The 20,252-nt window shown below is 48.0% G+C and overlaps 1 protein-coding gene across 19 annotated transcripts in view; it reads right to left on the bottom strand.

Moving 5' to 3' along the window:
- Positions 1-20,252, bottom strand: part of EIF4G3 (eukaryotic translation initiation factor 4 gamma 3) — a 141,304-nt gene that overhangs the window by 51,285 nt on the left and 69,767 nt on the right. For 11 of the 19 annotated variants that reach the window (XM_077788188.1, XM_077788182.1, XM_077788186.1 and 8 more), the window contains 7 exons: positions 19,950-20,063; positions 16,592-16,624; positions 10,907-10,927; positions 9,075-9,254; positions 7,996-8,110; positions 4,210-4,310; positions 1,471-1,593 (listed from right to left, as the gene is read on the bottom strand). In XM_077788188.1, the coding sequence (XP_077644314.1) occupies positions 1,471-1,593; positions 4,210-4,310; positions 7,996-8,110; positions 9,075-9,254; positions 10,907-10,927; positions 16,592-16,624; positions 19,950-20,063 (687 nt within the window). The remainder of the gene's footprint in view (positions 1-1,470; positions 1,594-4,209; positions 4,311-7,995; positions 8,111-9,074; positions 9,255-10,906; positions 10,928-16,591; positions 16,625-19,949; positions 20,064-20,252) is intronic. The other 8 variants (XM_077788179.1, XM_077788180.1, XM_077788181.1 and 5 more) reach the window with 5 other exon arrangements.

The raw sequence follows: 20,252 nt of genomic DNA, 5'->3' as shown, positions 1-20,252 counted from the left end.
CTAATGAACTTATTCTGGTGAGCCCAATTTCAGAGCTCTTCTGTGATTACCAAAAGTGGTTCCAAGCACCTAATCAAAAGGAAGGCTGGATATTAAACAATGGAATATTTGCATACCTTGGAGGAGATGATTGGACATCACTGCTGTGTTCTGAATAGAAATTACAGCTGATCAGAATTCAGGCCTAGTAACCTCCTCTTGAAACACATTTATTTCTTTCTGTTTGACTTAGTTGTAGTGCCTTAACATAGATTTCAGAATGTAAGAATGGCCAGGTAGGTGCCTGGATTCACTGCACTGTGCAGGAATACCACAGGAAATCCTGGCTGGTTCCAACTCTTCCCACTTCCAATGAGGAAGGTCGGGTAGCAAGAAGAAATGGGGAGATGATCTCACCAAGATTCTCATGTTTGGCATCTTTACTGTCTTTTCTAAAGGAAAGAAGTTTACCTGGTGCCTTGCTGCTGCTTGTCCTGGATGGGGACCAGAGGAGAAAACTGGTGACAAAGCAAAAGGTGGAGCCTTCAGAAGACACAAGGATTGGACTCAGTTGGGAATGGCTAAAAGCTGAAGCCCTGCTGCTCCCAGGGAGGGATCTCCAGGCCAGGCTCTCACTTCACCTCAATGATCCCAGTTACACCTCCCTGGAATCCCAGCACAAGCAGTGCTCCCAGACAGAGCTGTGCTCCTGCCTCAGCACAGGCCTTTCCTCCCACACGGAGAGGAAAGGAAGGTTTGAGCTCAGGAAAAGCTGTTTCACCTTAAAAGCTGCCAAAAGCTGGTGACATCGAACAGAGAAGAAGGTGGAAGAAGAAGAAATCACATCCCAGCACCAGCTCTGCTCTACAGCCCAGCCATCAGCTAGAGAACCTTCCTGACCTCTACCCAGGGACTTAGAGGAGTCAGACTAAAGGTGTATGACAAGAAGGGATTTAAGAGCTACAGAAAATTATTTGGAATCTTTATAATTTTTCTCTCACCAGCAATATATATTGTTAAGTTTGAACACCCAGAGACCAAATGTGTGATAAACTTATTACAGTTCTGTGAGACAATTCCTGAGTTCCAGATCTTCTCTAAAACAGCTGCACAAAGGCAGAAAGAACAGTGATGCAACTGAAGGTCTGTAATCAATCACCTGTGTGACATGGACTTTCCTCAGGTGCACAAGACTTAACAGAGACACCCCCTTTCCCACAGATATTTTGGCTCCTCCTTTAACTCTGAAAAGCTCTGAAAATCTACTGCTGATGAAAAACCAGGGAGGGAAAAGTACAGCAGCACTGGGGCTCCACATCGACAAGCCATGGACTGCTAAGAATGATCAAACTTGGGAAAACATCATTGCTGAAGAATATTGATAATTTAGGAGCATCCAGGTCTCTGAGATGGTCAGAGGTGTGGTTGGAGGCGTGAGGGAGAGGCACAGCAATGCAAAGGTCACAGGGGAGGAATGCAGCCCTTCCTTACCTGAGGTGGAGTCGGGGTGGAGGTGGGTCTGACGATGGGGGGGGTGGGGTTCCTGCTGCCCCCTCCAGACATGATTTCTTCTGTTATGTCTTTGCCTCCCTGGTTTGGATCCCGGATTCGTATCTACAGGATTGAAAGAATGGCAATAACAACAAAGGAATAATTCCCACAAGTGCTCCTGGTACTGCTGTCCTGGTGGAGAGCGGCGTGGGCAGCACAAGCTCCCAGGAGATGCTCTGGGATGAGCTGGTGGTCAGCAGCAACACTGGGATGTGGCTTGTTTCCATGGCTTGGAATGCATGGCATGTCACCCCTTCATCAACACCTAATTTAATCAAAACCTAATTGAATAATCAACCACACCAGTTCAGTCTAAATATGTGCACCCTGTAATTCAAACTACAGGCTTTGCTGCTGGAACGTGAGTTTCCTGCAACTGAGAAAATGTGGGAGACAGTTTAGGTACAAGCTAAGCTTGCCCAGTAGTGGAAAGGGCAAGAATGGAGAAAAGGCTGTCTTTTACCCTGACAGGAAATTCCCTGACCTTGCCAGCCCAGCTTCTGGGAAAGGGGGAAAGCAAATCAGTCCCTAGTTCCACCAAAACAGAAGAAATCAAACAAAAACACTGAGTGGAGGAAAGGGAAACTGAAAGAAACACTCAAGTCCATAGAACTCTGCAGCATTTAGGAAAAAAGTGGGATTTCTGAGTTTCTTCACAGCCCCAAAATGGGAAGAAAAAAGTATTTTCCAAAACAAACCACTCCAGAACACTCACTGAATCCTCAACTGACACTTGAGCCAACCCATGTCCCTGAACAGGGGGAAGAGCCAGCATGTCTGGGATAATGTGAAACAGCTTTTCATCTCCAGTGTAAGAACTAGAGATTCTGATAACCCTGGAGACAGAGTTCTGTCTATCTGCCCACCTTCTCCAAAGCTCTTGGCTGAACTCGAGATTAATTCCAGAAAGAAATCCAAGCAAACAATTCCAAGCAAAGCAAGAGACACCATCACCCTTCCCAGGGCAGGGGTTCTGCTGGAAACCACCCTGTAATTGCCTCATGGCAGGGGATGGGAATGGTCCTTCAGGTCCTTCCAAGCCAACCCTACTGGGATTCTGGGCTATAAAATCCTAACTGCAGAAGAGTTTTGTGACTTGCCAAACTCAGTTTGGTGGATGGTGGCTTCACACTGTTTGTGAACACACAAACACACACACTGTACTCAGTATGTGGAGTTTGGGCTTTTCTTATTTTTGATGGAGTTTTTTTTTTGCGAGTTGGCACTAATTCCTGCCTTCTCCTCCACCTGACACAGAGTCAATGGCATTAAAAACAAGATTTCCCTGCCTGCAAGGGAAATTTGTAGTATTCAATACTCAGCTCATGGTGGATGTGGGCATGTGCACATGAATACATTTAATTTTTCTCATTTCTCCAGTTGCAACACCAATTAGCAAACTGAAACAGCACATTCAGAGAGAAGCATCCCGGGCATTTAAAATCCCTTTTCTGCCTCAAAGAACGTAGCTTGGCTGGCATGGAAGTGCCTTAATCCCAGCTGAGCGTGTCTGATCAGCTCTGCATTTCAATGGCATCAGGGATCTGGGCATGTCGTGTTTGGGATGCTGAAAAGAGACTCCTGGGGACTGAAGAGGTGACAAAAAGGCTGCTGAGAGCAGCCATCAAAAACGCCTTTCCTGAAAGCACAGCTCACACATTGTTCAGCTCTTCCGGTCTCCCAAATCAAGTGTCACCCCAGATCACCCTCAAAACTCCAAAGATGCAAATATTCTGCATTTTGAGACATGTCCAAGTTCTTTTATTCTTTTCTACCCCCAGGAAACTGTTCTTTTAATGTTTCCAAAACACTCTCACACAAATACTGCTGCAATTTCCTTTTCAGTCCTTTACAAATGATTCATTCACAAGTTCAAGGCCATATCATCTTTTCTTGGTTAAACCTTATATTCACCCCAAAGACCTTCACTGCTCCCCACCATCCACCTGTAGATGAGTTTAAATTCCATTCATCTGCCTCTCTCAATTCCCCCCAGTGAAACTAGAAAGAGAGGGAATGTGCTCTCCAAACCCATATCCACTTTGATAACGTGGTCAGGTTCTTTCAAGCCTGCAAATACATCCACAACTTACTGGTTTTCCACCTCTTTCAAGGCATAAAATTCAATAATTTCTAATTTGTCACTTTGAACCAATTCCCAACATTCTCCCAAACTGATGAGTTCACTCATTCCAACCTGGCTTTTTGGGAACACTCTAAGCAGCAGCACAGGTGAGGATTCCAGGTTTGGGGAGACCATGCTGCTTTTGCTTATGTTTATTTGAAACCAGCAAAATTATTTTCCTTTTTGATTGGCTGAGATGTCACAAACTCAGAGTGCGACCATAGAAAAATGGAAAACAGCAGTGTGCAATGTTTAATTACACTTAATCCCTTTGGGAATCACAAAATGACTGGTTTGGGATGGAAGGGACCTTAAAGCTCATCTTCAAGCATGGGCAGGGACACCTTCCACTGTCCCAGGCTGCTCCAAGCCCGGTCCAGCCTGGCCTTGGACACCTCCAGGGATCCAGGGGCAGCCACAGCTGCTCTGGGCAGCCTGTGCCAGGGCCTCCAGTGAAGGTAAAGCTCAGGCTTAATCTTAAGAACATTACTGATGTCCTTGCAGCTCCCATCCAGGACAGAGCCTGGGGCTGAGTCCCCCAGGGCCCCACTCACCGTTTTCTTCTCTCTCTTGGCAGGCGGCGGCTGCTGCTGCTGCGTAGGCACAATGATGGGTGCAGACTGGTACACGGGCTGGCTGGGGTAGAAGGGAGTTCCTGGGGCAGCAATGACACAAACCAGAGGGACAAGGTCAGCTCAGGACAGACAACCAAGGCCAGAGGTGCAGCTGGCCAGAATTTCCAACATCCATCTGGTAATGCTGCGTTTGCTCAGCTCCACTGCCACTGAACAGAAGCTGATGCTCCATCAAGACAAGAGATTCAGTCCCCATTTCTTATTTGATTTCCATGACCCAAAATTGGCCACGTACATCATCCATTTCTGAGAGGCTGTGGATACTACAGAGGCACTGCAAGACCATCCCTGGATTCCTCTGCCTGACAAACAGGAAGATTTTCTGCTGGATTTGCTGCTGGTTTATCAGGGGTTTTCTGCCTTTGTAGAGAAATTTAGTCTAACCAATACAAACAATTTGTGAGGTCAACTGCAACCTATTTGGAAGCATAACCAGAAAATTTAATTATGAGCAATGCTCTTCTCATGCTGCAACACACAAAAAGCAGGACCACAGTGATGAGTGCAGGATTACACCATGCTGCTGATCACATTCCTCACAGCCAATGTAGCTCATTATGGTTTTCTCAGTGGAATGAGAGTGGCTCAATAAATAACCAAGTGCTTTAAGACCACGCTAGAGATCAGGGTGGCAGAACAGAGCTGCCTCCTGCCCATGGATCAGGTGTCAGGGGAATGTGTAAGGTGCTGCTGGGTGTTCTCCCTTCTAGGCATGGATGCTGGATGAGCTGAGTGCTTCACTTGCCTCTGGCACATTCTGATCTGTTCTTCAGCTACACTCACCTTTAACTGGGAATGAAAGTCTGGATTGTGCCTGTAACCCAACCGGGAGGTCACCACATCTCAGGCAAGGGGTGAAATCCAAGAAAGCAAATTAAACCAGCCCAGCACAGCCAGATTTGCAACTTCCAAGGATGCATTCCTCCTGCTGAGAGCTGGAAAGCCCCAGCTAGGAGCAGGCTCCCTGTCTGCATCCTCAGAGAGGGAACTTTTTCCTCTCTAAGCAGGGAGCACTGCATGGCATCAAGGAGCTCAAAGTGACACTCCTGGGTGGGCTGAATCACTCAAGAAATGTCTCATTTTGAATGCCAAGGTCAGCAGAGCCACTTCAGATCTGGCCTCGAAGACTCTATCAGCATCTCTGCAGGCTGGGAATCAAATATTATTGCCCAGAGCAGCTGTGGCTGCCCCTGGACCCCTGGAAGTGTCCAAGGCCAAGCTGGGCAGGGCTGGGAGCTGTGGTATTCACTTTCTCTGAACAGAGAGAGACATGATTCTCTCTCTCCCAGGATTCTTCCTGGGAAATTGTGAGACACAGTGAGAAAGCTCAGAAAAAGAAGAAAACAATTCTTATCTCTAGTCACTGCTCCTGTTGTTTGGCACATGTGGAATGTGTTATGGAGATTGTGTTCTGAAGAGTGAGCTGTTAATTGGGCACCGGTGATGGCTGTTTGGATTGATTGGCCCATTGGGTCAAAGCTGTGTCGTGACTGTCTGGAGACAATCACAGGTTTTTCTTTAGTATCTTTTTAGTATGTTATAGTTCTAGTATAGTAAAGTATAAATGTAATATAATTTAGCTTAATAAAAGCAATTTATTTAGCCTTCTGCACCATGGAGTCAGAGCATGTTATTCCCCGTACAGGGGGTCGCACTGCTTTGACAGGGAGCAGCCTGGGAGAGTGGAAGCTGACCCTGCCCATGGCAGGGAGTGGGACTGGATGGGATTTAATGTCCTTCCAAGCCAACCATCCTGAGATTTGGTGATTCTATGAAGCCTGCTGATGAGCAGGTGTCCAAGGAGAGCCTGGGTAAGGTGAGGGAACAGGGGAAGCCTGGGATTCCTGCAAGGGGTGAATTCCCTTCACTGGTAGTCTCCTCTAACCACATCACCTGCAATGTGATCCCTGATGGAGAGGCAGCTCCAGCAGAACTCAGGGAACAACTCTCACTTTATGAAAAGTATTTTTGAAACCCAAGTCCTGAAAAAAGATGGGAAGAAACAGCCTCTGTGACAAGTCAAGTGCATTTGTCAGTGCTACACTCTCTGCTCAGCTCCCTGCCTGTGATCCCTTCCAGTTCTTCAGCACCCAACTTTTATTCTCTTTCCTACTCACTGTTCACTTCAAGGTCTTTCCCAGTGTTGTACAGAAACTCCCTGACATCAGAGAATGAAAAACTGCAAAACTAAGTTATAAAACTGCACTGTCCATCTTCACAAGTTCTGTCTTTCACTGTACTTTCCCTCATCACCTTGTTTAGGTCTTGCTGAACTGCAATGGTTTTGATATCCAGCAGCCACACTGCTGCAAGTCCTGTGATTGATGGAAAAGGCACTGCCAGCAGCATTATCCATGCCTGGACTGTAGATTTAGCTGTTCCCCAACCCTGGCAGCACCTGGAGAGAAACTGAGCATTCCCAGTTGCTACACACAGCAAGGGAGTGACAGGAGGGAAAGGTGGGTAAGCACAGGCAAATCCCTGGTGAAACCTTCCCTGCCTGGAAAACTCTGCAGGACAGAGAGCTCTGGCTTCACCCACTGATGCTCCACAGTTGCAGCAACCTAAAGCTGGGACTAAAAGATTCCAAGATTTTCTGCAAAAAACCAGGCGCTTCCAGGAGAGGAAAGGAGCTGGAAATGAACCTTTTCCTAATTACAGAAGTGAAGACAGATAAATGGCACCAAGCAAGCAGGAAGTAAGAAAGCAGACCTGTAACAGCACAAAAAAAATGAGGAATACTGGGTAATTTCCTCATCTAGTGGATCAGATTTGAAGAACCATTACAATATTTCTTCTATTTTCTCTAGGATCAGCCACTAGGAAGTAGCTGCCCTGTAATTACCCTCTCTCCTATTCTGAAATTGCATTACTAGCTTCAAAGGCTTCATGACAACCTTTCAGTAATTCCCTTGAGTTCCACACAGACCAGATAACTAAGAGAAGGAAAAGAGGAAAATAAGAGACCTTTCTGAATGTTGGACAGGGAAGCTACTGGGTTTTTCTCTCCCTCCAAAGGGATCTCTGTGTGTGAAGAGCAAACTGCAATTCTGCCAAGGGAGCAGGGCTGTTACTGGTCAGCCTGGAAGAGAATCAGTCACCCCAAAGCTCCAAAATTCCAACAGAGAATTCCCATGGGAGCCTGAGAATATCTCTGCCCCCAACAGGCTGCAGAATGTGAGTGGGCAGGGAGCAGTGAGTGACCAAATGCATGAAAAGGCCAAGTTTTGGCCTCTGCAGGGGTTACAGACTCTTCCACTGGACTAAATTATCTTTGCAGCACCAATCCAGGGAAAAACCCACACAGCTTGTTCTTATCCCCCAGCACACACCTAACAAGAAACACTGGGATAAGAACTGTTACCTGCTGTTAACTGGTAATGCCAGTGCATGGCAGTGAAAACCAAGACTGCCAAATGTTCCCACAATACCTGAATAAATAATAATGATTGAGCAGGGACTAAAACCCAGCCCCATTCCTGGTCACAGGCAATTCTGGGCAGCTGCAGCCTTTCCTGACACACTCACACAAACAATACTCTGGGATTTTTCAGGAGGGAATAATCAGGGCTGTGACACCACCAAATTTAGCAGCTATTTGAAGTTCAAACAAATGCTAATCCAGCTTGTTATTATAAATCTTCAGCTTGACAACAGAAAAACACACCAAGAAAAGACTGTAAGAACTCTCCAAGCAGAACTCACCGTAGGCATTGGGGAATTCTCCAGGACCTGGGCCTGGATAGAAGGGTCCTGGTCCTGGTGGCTGCACAGGATATTGCTGGGGTGGCCCAACGTACGGGGGGCCACTGTGACGATACTGGGGGGACAAAAACAACCATCACTGTACAAGGACTGGGGCAACCTGTAACTGAGCCCCCCAGGATCAGGGATCTGATCCTCACATTGGTTCATGACAGCTTTGGGCATCACAGAATCATGGAATTGTTAAGGTTGGAGAAGATCTTTAAGACCACTGAGTCCAACCATCAACCAGCAGCACCACCAAATTCACCTCTGACCACGGCCCCAGGTGCCACATCCACATGTTCTCTGAACACTTCCTGGGATGGGGACTCCACCACTGCCCCAGGCATCCTCTGCCACTGCCTGACCACCCTGTCCACGAAGGGCATTTCCCCAATATCTACCTAAACCTCCCTAAATGTTAGTGCCAGAAGTAAGGTAAAGCCAAGGCAGGGAGGACACAGGAGCTGAGGTAGAACAGAGTCACTCCCCTGACTGCAGCACTGTGTAATGAGGCCCAAGGTTCTGGAGTGTCTGTGGATTGGTTAAGTCAAAATAAATGTTTTTAAAGCACTAAATATTTTCCAAGAGCTTGGTTTCCTACTGTGCTTGAGAGAGGCCTGAAAAAGGTGATTGGTTCCTACTGCCTCCATGCACAGAACAAAAACTTCATACAGAGAAAGGACAGAGGCTGAACCACAGAATCCTGGAATCATTTAGGCTGGAAAAGCCCCCTACAACCACCAAGTCCAACTGTTCCCCCAGCACTACCAAACCCACCCCTAAACCTTGTCCCCAGATGCCACATCCACACATTTCTTCAACACTTCCAGGGATGCTGGCTCCACCACTGCCCCATCATCCTCTCCATGAAGGAACTTTTCCCAATACCTAATCCAGACCTGCCCTGGCACCTGATATACAACTACCAGCCTGATTTCACAGACACGTCTCCACACCCTCCTGGCAGTTCCTGAGGACCCCCATGGAGCAAACATTGCTCTGCAGCTCCTCAGGTGCCTGGATGCTGGATTTACCTGTGGGATACAGTACTGGGGGCCCTGAGGCATCGGGTAGGGCATTGGCAGGTGGTTCACCATCATGATGTGCTGGTTGGTTTGGTACACGGCAGTCGGGGTCTGCGCTCCGGGACGGATGGAGGGGCTGCTGTTCTGGATGGTGGCTCTTGGAGGCTGGATCTGAGGCCTCTGAAAAAACTAGGATAGGGAAGGGAGAGAGGAGAGAAACAAAGAACTGGTCAGACTTCCTGGGAAAGAATTGAAATATCCTTACAATATTATAGTTACGGTGTTAAGTTTCCAGGTATTGCCACACTTCCCGAAAACTGCAGGACAGTCCATGTTTCTCTGTGAACAGCAGGGCCATCTATGGCTTTCTATTTTACAAGGCAGAAAACAGGCAAGAAATTTTACAAACCAGTAATTATTAGTTTGTATCCCCTGAATTTTACAGCTGAACCTTCACAGTCAACTTTAGAAAAATTAGTTTATCTAATTTTCTTTTTATAAGGTGGGTTGGCTGCTAAAAAAACCCACCTTCATAAATACCCCAGGGAAATAAAACATCAAGACAACTGTTCCAATTTATCTCCAGAAGAGCTAAAAATCCAGAATTTCATAGAGGCCAGAGGCACCTCATGTCTCTCCTTCACATCCAGGTCACTTGTCCTGCCCTGTTTTCCAAAGGGTGGCAACCTGTCCCAGAGTGATCCCAAAGCCTCGACCACACTGGCATGAGGCTGCCCCGGCGGATGGGCCAGGCCTGGCAGCCCAGCAGGGCCTGGCAGCAGCTCCACGCTCGCCCTCCTGGCAGCCCCAGGGTGGGCACAGGGCTGGATCTGCACCCCGGGACGGGCACAGGGCTGGATCTGCATCCCAGGATGGGTACAGGGCTGGATCTGCACCCCAGGATGGGCACAGGGCTGGATCTGCACCCCGGGATGGGCACTGGGCTGGATCTGCACCCCAGGATGGGCACTGGGCTGGATCTGCACCCCGGGATGGGCACAGGACTGGATCTGCATCCTAGGATGGGCACAGGGCTGGATCTGCATTCCAGGATGGGCACAGGGCTGGCTCTGCACCCTGGGATGGGCACTGGGCTGCAGGCTCTGGCTCTGTACCCCGGGATGGGCACTGGGCTGGATCTGCACCCCAGGATGGGCACTGGGCTGGATCTGCACCCCGGGATGGGCACAGGGCTGGATCTGTACCCTGGGACAGGCACAGGGCTGGCTCTGCACCCCGGGATGGGCACAGGGCTGGCTCTGCACCCCAGGATGGGCACAGGGCTGGATCTGCACCCTGGGATGGGCACAGGGCTGGCTCTGCATTCCAGGATGGGCACAGGGCTGGATCTGCACCCTGGGATGGGCACAGGGCTGGATCTGCACCCCAGGATGGGCACTGGGCTGGATCTGTACCCTGGGACAGGCACAGGGCTGGCTCTGCACCCCGGGATGGGCACAGGGCTGGATCTGCATCCCAGGATGGGCACAGGGCTGGATCTGCATCCCAGGATGGGTACAGGGCTGGATCTGCACCCTGGGATGGGCACTGGGCTGCAGGCTCTGGCTCTGTACCCCGGGATGGGCACAGGGCTGGCTCTGTACCCCAGGATGGGCACTGGGCTGGCTCTGCACCCCAGGATGGGCACTGGGCTGGCTCTGTACCCCAGGATGGGCACGGGGCTGGCTCTGTACCCCAGGATGGGCACTGGGCTGCAGGCTCTGGCTCTGCCCCCTGCAGCTCAGGAGGTGAGGGGTGCACCGCACGCTGAGGCATTCACTGACGGAGGTGTGAGCAGGTGAGAGACACTGATGCCATGCAGAACCAGGAGTTAGAGTTACCTGTATAGGTCTGAATCCTCCCTTCAATAACGAAGCAAGAAAGCAGCAGGAAACAGAAAGAAAGCCAATGGAACAGCTTACAGATCAACAGGAAGGAATAGGATACAACATGCACCCTAAATGCACAGTTGTAGTCAGCCTCTGCCCTGCTCTGACTCGTCCCTTCCAGAAACAGCCAGGAAAAGACACTGAGTGGTATCACAGACTCTGCTGCCAGAATCCCACAGGGTTAGAACTCTCCTAGAAAAGTTTCATATGGAAGTATAAAAGTTAAAAAAACAAAACAAAACAAAACCAAAAAACCCAATCAAACCATGATTTACTGCATGAAACATGACACTACAGAAAGACTTTATGTTTACTCTGTTCCTAAAACATCAAATATTTCTCCTTCTGGTCTCTTTCAGTGGTACAGAGTGAGCAGATAAAGCAGAAACCCTGGCTCAAATCATGGATTTCTCTCCTTTTCTGCACCAAGCCTGGGAAGGGAAGAAATACCACATATTTAACTGTTCAGTAAAAAGTAATTATAATAATTAGGCCACCACACATCACACTGAATCCTGCTGGCTGCTGTGCAGTGATGTGTTACAGGGAGTAACTGTGCCAGGAGAAGTGAGAAAAGAAGAGAGGAGAATGAAGGGATGAGCTGGGATTATCCACCCCAGGTTTGGGAAGGGTGGGGAGGTTGTGATGTCTCTATCCTCAACGTGACAATGAGATTAAAATGGCCATTCTGGTGCTGCTGAAGATTTCATGACACCTGAGCTGTTCCCCACAGCAAACAATCTCTCCAGGAAAGCCCTGGATGACTCTCCTTCAGATAACCAGACATTGTTAAGGTGAGCACACTGATTTTATGTCCAGCCCTGTCAACCTGGATGAACAGCTGTCCCCAGCATGCTGGAAGTGTGACCTGAACTGGGAGAAGGGAACTGTTTAGGGAGAAAAGCTTGGAAATGAGGGTGGAGAAAGCAAATGAGAAGAACAACAGCCTGCCATAGTCCTGCTCTGATAAAACCCGTGTGTGGCTGAGAGATGTGGGGGAGATGCAGGAGTGTGGCATGAACCAAGTACAGGTGCTGAATTTATGGTAAGAATCACCAGAGTTTGTGATTTTTCTATATCCAAAGACACCAAAAAATGTAAAAGTCTTCCTTTTTTTCACCGCAATTCACTGAGTAATGGTCATTTCTAAGCAGTAAGCATGTTGCAGCTTTCACTGAGGGAAGGCTGGAAAAATTAATAAACCCCACAGGTGTGTGTTTATGCAGAGTGAAAAGGGCTGGAGGCAGAAGTGAGACCTCTCTCTATCAACAGCACCTCCAGTGCAGTGGCAGGAAAACCCCCACTGCCAGAGACAGGGACACTTCACCCATGGGAGCTGCTCCTCAGGCTCCTGCTCACAATTAACTGGGAGTATTGGGGGAACACTCCCAGCACTGGGAACTCCTCGGGCAAGGACAGCTTCTCACTCCCAGAGCCTCCAGCTGGCCCCTGGCTGGGGCACAGCTCTTCCACTCCAAACCTCCTGCCTACCCCTCTGCCCTTCCTTGCCATTTTCCCTTTAGTCACTGCTCACATACCCCAACCCTCCCAAATCCTTTTATTTACCATCATCTTCTTCATTTTCTTCCCCAATCACTCCGTGCCCAGAGTAATAAAATCAATGATCAACGTGCCACCTAGGAAAAGCAGAGATCAAGGAGAGCCCCAGCCCCCTCTGATCACCCAGCACTGCTTTCCACAGATTTGCCACGTGCTCTGTATTTCCAGGCCATGACTCCCAATGCCAGGAGTGCTCCCTTGGACCCCCAAGGTGCACCTAAATAGAAATTTGGGGTAAGAGCCTGAAAACAAACCTATGCTAAGCTCAGCCTGGCAAACATGGGCATTCATCTACTTTTTTTCCTAGGCTCAAGGCTGGATGTTATGATGGGTCCACGGAGCCCTATGGGAGGTTTGGAGAATGGAAGCAAAAGGGAAGTTCAACAAGTTGTCACCCAAGCTCTGCACTTCACTCAAGCTTCTCATGCCCCTGTTATTAATTTTTAGTCTTTCTGGTGCCACCAGGAAGGCTGGTGGGATAACCTGAGCCTGGCCTGGGGGAGAGAGGTGCCTGTATGAGCAATGCAGTGGGAACTGAGCCCTGAGATGTGAAGATCAGAGAACTGTAGAATTGTTTAGGTTGGAAAAACCCTCTAAGATCATTGAGTCCATCCCTAGCCCATGTCCACAGGTGCCACATCCACACATTGTTTGAACACTTCCAGTGATGCTGACTCCACCTCTTCCAGTGCCTGACCACCCTCTCCATGAAGAAATTTTCCCAATATCTAACCCAAACCTCCCCTGGTGCAGCTTGAAGCATTTCCTCTTGTTCTGTCCCTCCTCCAGGAGCAGGAGCTGCAGCACAAACCCCCAGGTCCTGCTTCCCCAGCACCTCAGCGCAGCTCTTTTGGCTGCTCAAGGCAAGGCTCATTTCCTTCCCCTCTGACTCCCCCTGTTTTATTATTTACTAAATGATAAAATGAAGGGGAAAAGCCCTTTTTGACATTTAGATGTGGCAGCTCCACCACACACTCAAGGATGCAGACAGGGAAATGACTGCAGCAGTTTCCCATCACTTTCTGACTTGGAACACCCCAAAACAGCCACAAAATGGTCACTTGGGTCAGTTCAAGGAGTGAATTCCTGACCCCTCCAAGTCCCAGAGCTCTTCCACAACAGCACCCAGCCAAGCCCATTCTCTGTTGTACCAGTTACACCCAGAGGAACTCAAGAAACCCCAAGCTAAAACTGTAATAAACTCCACCAGTAACCTCAAGTGAGAGGCTGAGCCATGAGCAGCAAACCCATCTCAAACACAGTTCAAGTCAAAAGGAAATGACCACATTTCAATGTGTATTTCTGGTTTAAGTCACATCAGCCTCTTCTGAGAACCTCATGCTCCCCAAGTCACCTCATAAGTGAAGAGATTTTAGGCAGATTCAAATGTAACAAAAATTTGCCTTTTGGAGCTGGGGTTAGAAGAAAACTGCTGTTCTCAACTGTGCTTTGTGAGGATCAGAAACAACAAAATGACTCCAGAGCCTCACTCAAGAAAAAGAAAGAAAAAACAGAGAAAGTCTGTGCAAAATACTGCCCAAAACACTTTGTAGGGGCTATAAAGTGAGATTCTGCAGATTCTCACTGTGTGATCTCAGAATCAGGGATTACTGATGCACATTTAACTTCCAGTCAGAACTGCTGCAATTACTTTATTTCCCTTCAGCCAGTAATGTTAAAACCCTAAATCTCTGCTATTTTCTCTCGTACAGTGGGGTCACACTTCCTTCAGCATTAACTGGCTCCACCAACTCCCACTGTAACTGTCCAACTCCAGGGAAGGCATTTCCATCCAGGAAAAAACCCTGCTCATAAAGCTGTCATTCAACTTCAGGTGCTTAAATCATGCTCATTTGAGAACCTTAAAGATCTAATAATTACAGGCAGTAATACTGAAGAACAATCCATTATTTGCCTGAAGGAGACCCAGAATCAATACAAGGCACATGTTAATAAAAGCTGGGATGGACACAGGGAATTGCAAACCCCACGGTGCTGCTGCTGCCTTCAAAGGGAAGGTGGAGTTGTTGCAGTAAATATTAGCCCTGCTGAGGCCAATTCACTTATTTAGCATTTTCTAGCTTATGAATCCCAGTCTCAAAGCTCTCAGCTTGTGTTACACAATTTAACCAAGTTTAAAAACTCTCCCGTGAGGATAATTATTTATGTTGGTCTTGAGCATCCAACCCATTTATGTGGGGTTCAGGATGAACATGCTCCCACAGCTGTGACCCTCCTGCAGGTGGCAGGAGTCAAAATCCCTGTCTGCACCCCCAGTCTACACCATGGGTGTTTTGGCTTAAAGGAAACAAATAGCTCTTCCACAGCCCAGGTTTCTCTGTGCCTGTCCTGGTGCAGCACACGACAGATGTAACTGGGAATAAAGCCTGGAATATTTTTCTAATGGTGACAGCTACTCACAGATCATTATAAGCAGATTCAAATGTAACAGAGACAAAAATCTAACTGTGATAAAATCGGGAAAACACTTGGAATTTATAAGCACATTAGGGCAGGGCCATAAGTGGGTCCAAAGGAAAGTTTTGGATCCCATTCTGACAGACTGGCGGCCAAGTCCCACCAGTAAAACCCCAGTCACAGGAATATTTCCTCCAAGGCTGAGCTGCCTCAAGTCTTGTGGGTCAAAACCTGCTCAGAGAAAGCTCAGTAAATTTTAGGAGAATGTGAAATGGCTCCCAGTGAATACATCCCTTAGGAATGACCCGTGAAGGAGCTAAGGAGCTGCAGAGCAGTAATGCACTCTTTGTACTGTGCAGTATAAACACTGACCTGAAGTTAAGGTCAACAACAAAAGTATCTAAACAAGATCCTGATGCCCCCATCATTGCCCAGGCTGCCCCTGCAGTCATCCTGCAAACAGTCCTCTGCCCCTGCCTGTCCAGCCATGCACACAAATCACTGTCCCAAAGGTCCCATGCTACCTTTGCCTATAACCCAACACTGCACATGTCCCATTCTACTCCCTACACTCCTTTTTCTGCCCTGCTCTGGAAGGCTCCAGCTCCCCTGCTGCTCCCTGAGCTGGAAGGAACAAGGATGATGGGGATTTTGGGCTCTGTGCCCACCTAACACTTACCTGCTCTCCCCCACGGTGCTCATCCCAGTGTTCAACTGCTCAGGAACATGAGTCAAGTGAGAACAAAATAATTCTCTGGAACAAACCTTCCATGCCTCAAGCCCCTGTCCTGACACCACAGGATTAATGGGACTTTTTCTTATTAACTTGTGGAAACAACCTGCCTCAAAGCCAAGAGAGCTCTGGGAGAGCCTTCCTGCCTTGTCCTGCCTCTCCTCTCTTTCCCACCAGCAGTACCACCTCTGTTCACTCAAAACCTACAAGAAGCATCAAAATCAGCTCCCAAGGATAAGTGTTTTGGCAAAGAGTAGTGTAGGAGCTGAAGAAAAGACAATTCCAGACACCCTGACTAGGACAGACAGGCCTGTGTATGTGTCCTGACACTGGAGAAATCCCAATTCTGCCACCCCTGAGCTCCAGGAGCCACAGTTATTCCTAGCTCTCCTTCTTAATAACAAAGTGGTTCCTTACAAAGTCCAAGTCGTGCAATGGGAACACTGAAAAGTTTCCTCCAGGTCTGGCTTTTGTGGGCTAAGTGAAAATGACATTAAGCAATGCAATGGTGACAGAGAACCAGGTGTATCACACAACAAAGGCAGGACCTGGGAAGTCATGTGTTTTGCTCCAAGCTGGAAAAGCAGGATTTTATCAGGTGACATCTTCAGAAAACTGAATCCACCCATTGTTTGGGAAATACTCAGAACAAGGTTCTAGTGATGTGAGAAGGCAAGGGAATCCCACAGTGGCTGGCAATGACTCCTAGAGGTTCTCCTCCCCGGGGGTGGGGTGGTTAATGGGAGCAGTGACCCTGGGTGAGGTCTGTGTCACTCAGCGGTGCAAGTGGTTGTTAGCAGGGTTATGCACGTGCCAGGAGCTACTGCAGGGCTGCTTTCCTCCACTCGAGTTAGTGGGTGAGTCACCTCCACCCCCACCCCCCAGCCAATTAGTGCAGGGTGATAACGAAGGGGCAGGTACTGTACCTGGTGATGGGCAGGTCGAGGCCCCGCTGCAAACTGAGGAAAGGCGGGAGAAACAAACACAAAAGGAAAGGCACAAAGAGTCAGAAACACCACAACGAACCAAAATGTCACACTCTATGCAAAATAAACCCACAGAAAATAAAATAACAATGACACAGTCAAAAGCTTTGCTGCAGGACAGCGACACACAGGGACTGAGGTGTCACGATGGACATCGCTACGGGCACTGTGCTGGGAGCTGGGACAAACAGCCAAAGCTGCCCGGGATCCTACAGGCACTCAGGGATGCAGGCATTCCTTATCCTGCCTGGGAAGAACACATAAAACCAAAAAACCAACTGAAAACGAGCAGCAGTGGAGATCCTGAAACTGTCTGAGGTGGGAGGAGGTCAATGGTTAGAGCAGCTGGGCCGGAGCCGTGCTGGGGCTCTGAGGAGAGCAGAGGATGGAGAGCCATGGCTGGGGACATCCCTGCGAGGCAAAGAGCAGCCATTCCTGGCACGTCCAGCCCTGCTACTGCACTTGCAGCTCTATTCCTCCTCTGGGGTCGCAGCAAAGCCCCCTAAGCAGTGGCATGTGTCACCCTCTCTGGAAGCCAAGGATCAGCTTGTCCCCAAGCCCTGAGGGCAGCAGCAGTGCAGCCTGGATGGAGAACAGGAGGTCCCAGCCCTGAGCCCAGGCCACTGAATCATCTCCCACTCACTTAGGCCACACGCAGAGGAAAATAATCCCAATTTAATATGCTCAGCTGACATTAAAAGCATTTCCCAATAAGGAACTGATTGTTAAAATAGAAATAAAAATGAATGCAAGAAATGGAAAATATAAATAAAGATGACAAGGTACCCACTTCCAGAGCTGAGTTAGGTGTTGAAACCCATAATTCTCAGTGTAATGAGCAGAGCTCCACAATGAGAGCAGAGAATTCTACTGATAAGAGTTCCAGTAATTAACTGCAGTGACCACAACTACATCCATAGAGGATTTTAGACACCATGTGCCTCTGCTGTGATGGCTCAGCACAGCCACCTCTGCTCACTCAGGGGCTCATTGTGGTTTACTTTCTGCCTCAGAACAGTGATCAAAACTGACTACTAATTAGTGACTTCCTTAATAAGTTTATTTTCTATAAGGAAAAGTGGGCCTGAGTTCACTTGCAGCCCCTTACAGCTCCTCTAATGCCATCAAACATGAAGCAAAACATAAATATTCACTGGTCCATTTGATCTTTTCCTTTACAAACACTTAAATTGCCTAGATTTTAAGATTTCCAAGAACTACTCTGCTAATCCTGGTGTTTATATACTCCTACCTTCACCTCATGGTGGCACTTGGTGACACTTGGATGAAAGTCATAAAAACCTTCAGAAACGAGTAAATATGGACACACAGGCTGTTCCTGGGACAAGAGTTTATAAAGAACGACCTGCACTGGTTCACCAAATAATTTTCTCACCCTGGAAAATTTTCTCTAAGCCTTACACTGAAGAATAAAAAAGCAAAGCATGGTCACCCTGTGAAACTGAAAAGCTGTAATTTCTATTTTAATAAAACAGAAGGACTCAGAACCTCTCGGCATTCTTGCAGTGGCTCTGTGCATGAGGAGAAACAGGTACCTGGATGAGTCTCTGGAGATAAATGCACTTCAAGTCCTTAACTTCTCAAAGAACATCCCTAAAATATCTTGTGTTTGGGAAAAGGGACTAAAGGTATCCTGGAAGGGCTGAGCCTTTCCATGGGGCTGCACGTTCTGTGTTAGACACCAATGAAAGAAAACAGCCAAAAAGAGAATGTTGGGATGCAGAAACCTTGTACTGCTTCACTTCAGGGCCAAGGCACCTCTCTCATCCCTGTTGCACAGAAAAGATTTGTTCTCACTGCACCTAAAACAAGAGCTGGAAGTTTACATCTGAAGAAGCCAAAGTTTGTTCCATGGTGGAAAGTAATGTGTGTTACAAGAAATAAAAGCTCCAAGTTAGTGAAAAATGCCCTTGTCTATTTTGCACTGGTCACCACTGGCTCTTGATTTTTAAATGTTTTAAAAATAATTCTGTTTGATAGGAATTATTAGCTGTTAATAGCTGTAAGCAACAGAACAAACTGTAGTAGTCACTGCTGGCTTAAAATAGACACTTTGGGTTGTTTTTTCTCTGTTTGATGAAGACAGTAGATAGGAAAACCTTATAAATCCTGGGTCCAACCTCCCTGCCCCATCCCCACTCCCTACAGTCCTGCCCACTGCCCCATGGACACAGGAATGTTCTCTCCCTGCAGATATTGGGCTGGCACACCTCACCCCTCCTGGACTGCTCCACCACCCTCTCCAGCATAACTTTTTTTTCGGCAAAGTCATAAAATTGGACAGTTTGTGTTGAGATGGGGGCTGGCATGGCCAAGAGCTAATGGGGAATTTTCAGCAGTGCTGAAGGTCCTGGATTTTGTTTTCCTTCCCCAGCTGGAGCTTTGCAATTCCCACTGTGGGAGTGATGCTAACAGGGAGCAAACACGGATTGCAAAGGCAGCTGTCCTGGGAGGAACAGAAAAGCCTGAGCTCTGCACTTCCAATGGCCCTTGGATGCAGAGCAGGATGGAGGAAACTCTGGCTCGAGGGAGGGGCTGGATCAGCCCTGCCTGCCCACATCAGCTGTGCCACAGCACAACAGAAACCCCAGGGATGGCACAGCCACCCTGCCACCCTCCTCATCCCCTCCTCACCCTCCCCTCACCACCAAATGGACGGTTAAAAAATAAACGGAAAAAAAATAATAACTAAATTACAAATAAATAAATCAAGCAAAGAACCAAATGCAGGAGTAGCTCAGGCCTGGGCTAGTCTTGCATTTGCTTTGGGGTGGGAGGTGGAATGAGATGTGATGGGTGGCAGCAGCTTTTAGTCATGGGGTGAGATGGGCACTAGCAGAGCACATGGCAAAACCTGCACACAGGAGAGCTCAGAACAATACAAGCAAGGCTGACAGGTGCAGATAAATTCTTCCTCGGGATCTCCTCAGTTACAGGGTCAAAACCCTAAAAATTTGACATTTACTGGCCAAATTTCCTGCAGAATCTCTCTCTGCTGAGTGACAAAGCCCAGGGGGCCCTGGCCTCTGTCCTACCCCAGGTCAGACCCCCCAGCTGTAATTTAGCTTTGGACCCTTGTGGCACCACCTCACCTGGCAGAGGCTGCCACGGCAGCTCGTGCTTTCAGCAAAGAAGCAAAACCAGTGCATTTCTGTAGCCAACAAAAAAGGATGTGGTAAAAAAAAAATATATATAATAAAGAAAGGAAGAAGAAATAAAAACAGTGCCGTGGGCACAATTGCCTGCAAGAAGGAGTACAGTTTGTTATATTGCTTACAATGCAGTATTTTATCCAGCCTCTTCCAGCCAGGGACCTGTAAACCGGACTCTGTTCCAAAACCTTCCTCCTCTTCCAGTTTTCTGTGCAATGTATTGGCACTGTTCTGCTGGGCTGTCAAAAAAACTGGTTTAGAGATGCAGCTCTTCAGTCAAGTTTTTGCTCCAGTTCTAACCATACCAGCTTAGTTGTGCTTTGCAACAATTAAAGAGAAAGATGATTATACTTACTGAGGAAAGAGTTTTAGCAGCAGTGTCCTGCATTACTGATCAGAATGGGGCACTAAAGACAAATTCCCAGCTG

Source organism: Lonchura striata, chromosome 24 (genome assembly GCF_046129695.1).
Source record: "Lonchura striata isolate bLonStr1 chromosome 24, bLonStr1.mat, whole genome shotgun sequence".
NCBI lineage: Eukaryota > Metazoa > Chordata > Aves > Passeriformes > Estrildidae > Lonchura > Lonchura striata.
The sequence above is the reverse complement of the archived record's forward strand: the minus strand, read 5'-3'. Positions and strand labels throughout refer to the sequence as shown.